Source organism: Stomoxys calcitrans, chromosome 5, assembly GCF_963082655.1.
Source record: "Stomoxys calcitrans chromosome 5, idStoCalc2.1, whole genome shotgun sequence".
Taxonomy (NCBI): domain Eukaryota; kingdom Metazoa; phylum Arthropoda; class Insecta; order Diptera; family Muscidae; genus Stomoxys; species Stomoxys calcitrans.
Window position 1 is genome coordinate 130,054,822 of NC_081556.1, and position 10,000 is coordinate 130,064,821.

The window sequence follows — 10,000 nt, forward strand, 5'->3', positions numbered from 1 at the left end:
TCAATATGGCAGCAATATATCCAAATCTGGACGTCGAGGAGCCTAACAAAACTCGCTATACGAAATTTCAGCGTAATCGGACACTGAATACCCTTGGATGCCACCGTAGCGCAGAGGTTAGCATGTCCACCTATAAAGCTGAAAGCTTGGGTTCGAATCCTGGCGAGACCATCAGAAAAAAATTTTCAGCGATGGTTTTCCCCTCCTAATGCTGGCAACATTTGTGAGGTACAATGCCATGTAAAACTTCTCTCCAAAGTGGTGTCACACTGCGGCACGCCGTTCGGACTCAGCTATAAAAAGGAGACCCCTTATCATTGAGCTTAAAACTTGAATGGGACTGCACTCATTGATATGTGAGAAGTTTGCCCCTGATTCATAGGCAAAATTTGCATTTGCAATTTGCAATACGCCTGTATGATCCCAAAATTTTAAATTGAGAGATCAGTTTATATGCCAGTTATATCGAAATAAAGACCGATCTTAACAATGCTCTGTACGAATGTCGAGGGGCCTAATGTTAGTCATTGTGTCTAATTTCACCAAAATCGGTTAATAAAATCATCTTTAACGGGCCTAAAACCTTAAATTTGGTAATTGACATATATGGCCGGTATATCCAAATATGTACCGATCTGGGCCATATTGAACAGGGATGTCGGGGAGACCTACACAACACGCTATACCTAATTTCTGCAAAATTGGACAATAAATGCTCCTATTATGGGCCTTAGACCTTTAATCGAGAGAGCGGTCTATATGGCAGATACATATAAATCTGGACCGATGGGGGCCAAATTGAACAAGAACGCCGAGAGTCCCACCATAACTTACTGTCTCAAATTTCAGCAAAATCGGACAATTAATCTTTAAGATCTTGGGATGGGCCCAAGACCTTAAATAGAGAGTTTGGTCTATATGGCAGTTATATCTTAATATGGACCGATCTGGGCCGAATTGAATAAGGATGCCGGAAGGCTTCACATAACTCAATGTCCCAAATTTCAGCGAAATCGGATATTACATGTGGCTTTAATGGGATTAAGACCTTAAATCGGCAGATCGGTCTATATGGAAGCTATAACAAGATATAGTTTAATATAGCCCATCTTTGGTCTATATGGGTGCTATAATAAGATATAATGCGATATAGCCCATATTTACCTTATTTCCGTCTATCAGTCTGCCCGTCTGTTCATGTTATTGGTTGCCCAAAAAGTAATTGCGGATTTGTCATATAGTCGGCGTTGACAAATTTTTTCAACGGCTTGTGACTCTGTAATTGCATTCTTTCTTCTGTCAGTTATCAGCTGTTACTTTTAGCTTGCTTTAGAAAAAAAGTGTAAAAAAAGTATATTTGATTAAAGTTCATTCTAAGTTTTATTAAAAATGAATTTACTTTCTTTTAAAAAATCCGCAATTACTTTTTGGGCAACCCAATATTTTGTGTACAAACTACAGGTAACAATTTTCATCTGATCGTCTTCAAAATTGGTCCTGGCATCTTTTTCGGCCAAGAGATAAAGCCTATAGAAATTGGGTAAAAATCGGTGCAAATTTGGATATAGCTTCCAAATAAAGGGTGATTTTTTTGAGGTTAGGATTTTCATGCATTAGTATTTGACAGATCACGTGGGATTTCAGACATGGTGTCAAAGAGAAAGATGCTCAGTATGCTTTGACATTTCATCATGAATAGACTTACTAACGAGCAACGCTTGCAAATCATTGAATTTTATTACCAAAATCAGTGTTCGGTTCGAAATGTGTTCAAATTTTGACAAATTTTGTTCAGCGATGAGGCTCATTTCTGGTTGAATGGCTACGTAAATAAGCAAAATTGCCGCATTTGGAGTGAAGAGCAACCAGAAGCCGTTCAAGAACTGCCCATGCATCCCGAAAAATGCACTGTTTGGTGTGGTTTGTACGCTGGTGGAATCATTGGACCGTATTTTTTCAAAGATGCTGTTGGACGCAACGTTACGGTGAATGAACACATTTCGAACCGAACACTGATTTGGTAATAAAATTCAATGATTTGCAAGCGTTGCTCGTTAGTAAGTCTATTCATGATGAAATGTCAAAGCATACTGAGCATCTTTCTCTTTGACACCATGTCTGAAATCCCACGTGATCTGTCAAATACTAATGCATGAAAATCCTAACCTCAAAAAATCACCCTTTATATGTTCATCCGATTTAGCCTAATACTAATACAGATATCAGATATCATTCTAATCAGTCCCATGCACATTTTTCAAGGGAAAATTGTACTCGCTTCCTTAATGATAAGAGGTTTGGCATGAATGTGGCTGACATTAAGAATAAAATGTACTCATCAAAAAAAAAAAAATCTTTCATTTATAAAGGAATTCTTCAATTCACCTTACCTTTCTTAAATTTTTGGTTTTATTTCTTTTGTTGTTTTATCCTTGAGATGTTTTCATGGAATTGTATATCTTTTGTGAATATTCTATAAATTCCCTTACTTCCTGTTTTTTATTCTTTTTATTTAAATCTACGCATTGAGTGTTTTCCAAATAACCCCTCAAACGTAGCATGGTAGCAAACAAAAAAAAAATGTTTTTGCTTTCATCTTTTGATTGTCTTCATTCCTGGAATGTGGCCCGAATATGATGAAGGTCAAAGCTAATGTCTAACTTTTAACGCTCCAATGCATGTCATGACATTGATATGCCTGTCAAATGGATTTTGCTCTACCAGTTGTTTGTTACATTCCCTGGCTCGCTTCCTCGCACGTTCCCTCACACGTTCCCTCGCACGCTTCTTCGCTTGTAGGTTTATCTATTATTTATATTCTATCTGCCCACAACAAGAAATCACCATTAATTTACTGGCCTACTTTTCCATTTTGTGTCCATGGTAGTAGTCGTCGTTTTTGTTCAAAGGGTCGTTAATGGCCATTCGCAACAGCATTTACTATGGCTGGTTGCCACTGGGCCACTTGTCTCCTTGTTTTGCGTCGAGGGCAGTCATGGTGTTATCAGCGTGTTGTTAAATGCTTTAAGCTTTTAATGTAGTCACTATCGATTTCATTTTGGCTAGTTTTTTTAGGACCGTGACATGTAAAATTGAACAGGGTATCTATTATTAACCCATTAACAATGATTGCGTGTAAATCCGTTTAAATATGTAAATCGTCTCCTCCTCTAGCTATAAATTGAAGGACATTATGTGGGAAAGCAACAAATAAAGCACAACAAGGTGGGAACTTAACATTTAAACAGAAGGGAGTCAAGAGGAATACTGGAAGCAGGAGATGATAGGTGATAGAAGAAGCGAGAAGGGTTAATAAATGGGGAGATGAAGTAAAGTTAGGTGCGCCAAAAGAGTAGTGGTTATGAGAATAGAGGAATGGTGTATAGTAGAGCGAAGGGGATCTGAGAAGAATCATAGTCAGTTTGGATAAAAAGCAAGGGCAATAAAATTGGAATAAGTTGAAGTACACATAGATTGGTATCATCCCATTGAGTAGCCTTGGGTGCCTCGACAGTGTCAACGCCATTAGTCTGGTAGATGTCCAGAGTATATACCTTTTGCGTGTAGTCATTTACATCTGTATTACAATAAATGAGGCTTTTATGAGCTTAAGAATCAAAATTGGCAAATCGGACTATATAGAATCTTTATTCATTTAAAGTTTGAGGTCAGACTATACTCGGTTTGGATATTGGGCGGCTAAGCGCAACTCACTGTACAAAATTTCAGCCAAATCGGACAATAATGTGCTTAAGACAGTATATCACTTAAATCAGTCTCTATGTCTGCTATATTAAAATATGGTCCAATGTAGACCATCTTCAAGTCGAACAACGGGAGGCCCAGACCAACTCACTGTTCTAATTTTCAGCGAAATGGGGTAATAAATGATGCTTTTATAGGTTTACCGTAGCACAGAGCTTAGAATGTCCATTCGGAGTCGGCTATAAACAGCACTAATTGATATGTGAGAACTTTGCCCTTAATCCTCAATGGAATGTTTATGGGCAAATTTGCATTTTTTTTTGGACTTATGACCCTAAATCGGCAGATCGGTCTATGTGACAGCTGTATCAAAATATGGTTCGATCTATATCCTGTGTTCTAATCCAATTTACACTCATTCGTGTATTCCACAGGTCTCAGGAAGGGCGTACTTCCCCCAACCCGAAGATCGTTTTCGGGAAAACAAGTCCAACCCGCTCACAAAATAGGATTCCCCTGGTATATAGTAAGTCGTGCCGCATATAGCATGCTGGCGCGCCTCATTTTCATGCTCCAGTGGCACAGAAGAATGCCCAAAGTTTAAGGAGTGCCTTGACTCCCTCGGTCTTAGGGCGATGTTGTTGTTGCAGTACACTTGACAGATGGGTGCAAAAGCCTAAGAACGAGAATGAATGACTTCCAGCGCCCTTTTAGGGGCAATTCTCCTTGCTCCAGAGATCATCACAGCCACTGTACTCCATACCATCTCGATCATATTGCCCGGAGCACAGTTGTTCGAAGTCCAAAGCCACAACAGACATCCATAGGTGAGAATCGGTCAAAATTCCGCATAAACATGGTCTGCGGTGCCTTCAGGACTACAAAGACCTCCGCCTGAAAGACGCTGCACCAGTCGAAAAGGCTATTTGAATAAAAGGAATTCAATGCAGACTTTTGCCACTGTATTCCCATCCAATTAACACCCATTAACGGATACCGGGAAGAGCGGAATACCCCAAACCAAGTACTAATTTTTGGAAGAACAAGTTCAATCCTAGCACAAGAAAGGACTCCCCTGATATATAGTCTGCAGACCCGCATATAGCATGCTAACACGCTGCAATTTCATGTGTCAGTGGCGCAGAAGAATGCCCAAAATTTAAGGAGTGCTAAATACAGAGGAGTGCCTTGACTCCCTCGGTCTTAGGGCGATTTTTATTGCAATACACTTGACAGATGGGTGCAAAAGCCTAATAACGAGAATGACTTTCAGCGCCCTTTTAGGGGCAATTCTCCTTGCTCCAGAGATCATCACATCCGCTGTACTCCATACCATCTCGATCATATTGCCCGGAGCACAGTTGTTCGAAGTCCAAAGCCACAACAGACATCCATAGGTGAGAATTGGCCAAAATTCCGCATAAACATCGTCTGCGGTGCCTTCAGGACTACAAAGACCTCCGCCTGAAAGACGCTGCACCAGTCTAAAAGGCTATTTGAATAAAAGGAATTCAATGCAGACTTTTTCCACTGTATTCCCATCCAATTAACATCCATTAACGGATACCGGGAAGAGCGGAATACCCCAAACCAAGTACTAATTTTTGTAAGAACAAGTTCAACCCTAGCACAAGAAAGGACTCCCTTGATATTTAGTCTGCAGACCCGCATATAGCATGCCAGCACGATGCTCCTGGCACGATGCCAGGAGTCCCAAAGTTAGAGGAGCGCTAATACTCGGTATTAAGGTGGTTTTCATTGCAGCACACTTAACAGACAGCTGCAAAAGCCTAAGAACGAGAACAACATTCAGCGCCTTACTGGAGGAACTTCTCCTTGCTCCAGAGATCATCACCGCCGCTGTACTCCATACCATCTCGATTATCTTGCCCGGAGAACAATTTGAGAATCGGCCAGAAAAACCGCTGTAAATATCCAGTGTATAGTCCCCGGATTGGAGGCTACCCTGACGCAGAGGTTAGGATGTCCGCCTTGATGCCAAAAGCCTGCGTTCAAATCCCGGTGTGAATATCAGGAATGTTCAGCGGTGGCAATCCCTTTACCAATGCTGGCCACAGTTGTGGGGTATCCTGCCATGAGTACTTCTCTATTAAGTGGTGTCGCTATACAGCACGCCGTTCGTGCTCGGCATAAAACAAATTTAAGGGAAATTTGGTATAAGTAGAAGTAGTAGTAGTATAGTTCCTGGCCGAAGCCCCAACTCCCATTTTATTGCGATAAGAGGAGAGTGCATTTAGTCTCTCTTAGACCCTTTCGTCGAAATTCCTTCTCCAGCTTAGTTTCTTGTCACGAATCACGCCAAGATACTAGATCTCCGGAGAGAGCAGCAGATCTACTCCATTCAGGACAATTCCCCTGAATTCATCCAGCTTCCTTGTCCTGGAGATAATTAGGAACTCAGTCTTTCTAGGACTTAAGCCAAGCCCGTTGGACCTTGACCATCCAGACAGCTTTCTCAACGCCCCCTATATAGTAATAGTAGAAAGGAAACAGCTACACATCATGAGGACACCACCTTGAGGTCATCCGCGTAGGCAACGATTTTCACCCTCTCCTTGACCCTCTCCTTCACACTCTCCTTCTCAAAAGACCCCCCTCTCCTCTCCCTCTTTGCGGAGTTTCTCTCGTCACAATCTTTCTAATCGGGCCTTCCGCTAATGATGCGTTGATAGTTTTTCCTTGCAGGCTCGTATCAACCCAAATCAACAAAAGACCACCTAATGACCACCAGACCGCCGAGTACGAACTCTATCTTTTGTGCCTAAGAAGTCCGCCAAAGTAAAATCACCCAAATTATCCAAATTCCCTTCGATGTAACCAACTATATCACGAAGTACGCAGTCAACCGACCGAAAATTTGCTAAGCATGCTGTTACCTACATACCTGGGTTGAAACATACAGGCAGTACGCCATCCGACGCCTTGATTTGAAGGGTGCAAACAAATTCACATTAAAAAACAAGTTCACAATTCCAGACTAATTTTCTCTACGTTGTCATGTCTTCAACCACGGACCGTGGCTCGGCATTGTGTTCTATTAGAAGGTTTAATACTATAGACCCACCAGCTACGTCCGAGCACCCAGGGAAGTGCGTAGAAGCCAGTAGCTCGAGCGTCTCAGATCAATACTTCATTACCCATAGAATGAAAGCACATTCATTAAGGATTATGTACCTCACTAAAGTGGTGTACTAGTCGAAATGCTTTGGAGCGCTCCTATGCCACAATGAATGGTCTATAATGAATTTCGGGTATTGGAACCTGTAGAATGAGTCCAATAAATGTTTTGGCATTTTTGATTTCAGTCGTTCATATATAAGCCTATGGGCGCATACAGACTATGCAAAAACTCTAAATGCACCCAATGGCATCTGATATTGCCAATAATGCAATGCTAGCGCAAAGTATAGCTGAAATTCCCACAAATCCCAGTAATAAAATCTTAATTTAAACATGTCCACAACCGCATGTGGCGTGTCCACACTTGCGTTTTTATGCCTGCCTGACCCTTGGTTTGTGTGTGGGCATGTGGTCTTGGTTACCCGGAAAACCAAACATTTTACAAACGAACCACAATGCCTTTTGTCGTCCTCGTCTCCACCGCATGCTATGCCCGCCCGCATTGAGGATTGAGTGTAGCCATGGTTGCATTGGCAATGCTTTGATTTGAAGTTGATAACAAACAACAATTGTTGATGGATACCTGGTTGTTGATTTGATACGTCTCTCTCCCACTCTATGGTGTGTGTGTGTGTTTATGGGGAATGTTAATGTGATAGATAGCTGTGCTGGTAGATAATGATGATAATGTTGTTGGATTCCATTGTTTGAACTCTCCTCTACTTACCCCCAATTTAATGACACTCGTTACTATGGCTGCATTCCAACTATTCTCGATGCGTAATAACTCCTGGCGTGTCTCCACGCTCAGATAGCGAGGCTCATGTCCAGCACTCTGCAGCAGAAAGCAGTGTTGACGACTGTCCACCGTTTCCGATTCCTTGACAACACGAAACATGGTCTGGTAGACTTTGTAAACAACTAAGGCTTTTGTTAAACCGGCTACATTTAGCTGTAAATGGGGAAAATAATTGTTGCAAGTGGTTGAGAGAGAGAGAGAGAGAAAGACCGAGAGCGAGAGGGAAGAGAGAAATAAATAGAGAATTCAATTAGTATGCTATCAATATTTACACAAAAAGCTTTAATTGAATTGGGTTAAGGCACAACAAGGAGCAAATTGTCATAATAAATGAAATTAATTACATTGCCTGCCTTCCTTTCTCAACAAGAGCATTGACATAGGGAAGAGTTTTACAAATGTATGCAGGACAAGAATTAACATAAAACCAATTAGGGGAAGGCAAGAGTGGACAATTGCCGACTATATAATAACCTATCTATCGACTATCAGGAGTCTTTAGAAAATCCTAAGTGTCAAATGACGGACAAACAGATGGGCAAACAGGCGGATCGATAAACAGACAGACAGGCAGATGGACGGACAGATAGATAGACGAATAGACACACAGAAATGGCTGTGCAAATTTGAAGATAGCGGGCAGACAGAGAGACCACCACACAGATAGACAAAAAAACAGACTGCCAGAGGGACGGACAGACAGATCGACGGATGGACATACGGACAGACAGACATCCAGACTAGATCTAACAAAATAAAAATATATCGATAGTACCATCGATTTTTGCCAGCTCTATGCCAGACGTAAGAACTGACAAACAGACTGACGGTCAAAAACCATACAAAAAGAAATGGGAGAACCGAATTGATCAGTTTATTTAACAAAAATTAAAACATTGTATCCTTCTAGACACCAAGAAAAGAGCAACGATCAGTCTCTTAAGTGTTTTGATAGAACCATCCTCATCAGAGAACTACGATGAAACCAACACCGTTCGTTAAATTTTATTAAGGAGGAAAGATACTGCCATGGTATTTAGTGGGTCTAGCTGGGCAGTTAAAAGTTACGCCCAGTGGGATTAGAAACAAGTAAAAAGACGTTAAGTTCGGCCGGGCCGAACTTTGATACCCACCGACTCGAATATATTGGGTTGCCCAAAAAGTAATTGCGGATTTTTCATATAGTCGGCGTTGACAAATTTTTTCACAGCTTGTGACTCTGTAATTGCATTCTTTCTTCTGTCAGTTATCAGCTGTTAGCTTTAGCTTGCTTTAGAAAAAAAGTATAAAAAAAATTATATTTGATTAAAGTTCACTCTAAGTTTTATTAAAAATGCATTTACTTTCTTTTAAAAAATCCGCAATTACTTTTTGGGCAACCCAATATATTCGAGTCGGTGGGTATCAAAGTTCGGTGAAAAATGCATACCTTATGCCCCATAACAGTCATATCGAAATTTATTCCGATTTGGACAAAATACTGATAAGTACAAGTCGTTGTTCAATTGTGTATAGCAAAATGGACACGGTTGTCGACAAGCCTAACAAAAGTCACTATGACAAATTTCAGTAAAATCGGATTATAAGTGCGCCTTTTATGGGGCCAAGACTTTAACTCGAGATATCGGTCTATATGGCAGCTATATTTGAATCTGGACCGATTTGGGCCAAATTGAAGAAGAATGTGGAAGGGCCCAACACAACTCACTGTCCCAAATTTCGGCGACATCGGACAATAAATGGGCCTTTTATTGGCCGAAAACCTTGAATTGAGAGAGAGGTATATATGGCAGCTATATTCAAATCTGGACCAATCTGAGCCAAATTGAAAAAGAATGTCGAAGGGCCTAACGCAACTCACTGTACCAAATTTTAGCAAAATCGGACAATAAATGTGGCTTTTATGGGCCTAAGACCCTAAATCGGTGGATCGGTCTATACATCAGCTATATCGAAATCTGGACCGATCTGGGCCAAATTGAAAAAAGATGTCGAGGGACCTAACATAACTCACTGTCTCAAATTTCAGCAAAATCGGATAATAAATGTGGCTTTTATGGGCCTAAGACCCTAAATCGGAGGACCGGTCTATATGGCAGCTATATCCAAATTTAGACCGATCTGAGCCAAATTGAATATGGATATCGGGTGGCCTAACGCAACTCACTGTCCCAAATTTCAGCAAAATCGGGTAATAAATGTGGCTTTTATGGGCCAAAGACCCTAAATCGGCGGATCGGTCTATATGGCTGCTATATCCAAATCTGTACCGATCTGGGCCAAATTGACGAAGAATGTCGAAGGGCCAAAAACAACTCACCGTCCCAAATTTTAGCAAAATCGGATAATAAATGT

At 41.0% G+C, this 10,000-nt stretch overlaps 1 protein-coding gene across 1 annotated transcript in view; it reads right to left on the bottom strand.

The window, feature by feature from the left end:
* LOC106089118 (gamma-1-syntrophin) overlaps nucleotides 1-10,000 on the bottom strand; it is a 238,422-nt gene that overhangs the window by 16,066 nt on the left and 212,356 nt on the right. The window contains exon 8 of the mRNA XM_059370112.1: nucleotides 7,574-7,798. Coding sequence (XP_059226095.1) covers nucleotides 7,574-7,798 — 225 coding nt within the window. The remainder of the gene's footprint in view (nucleotides 1-7,573; nucleotides 7,799-10,000) is intronic.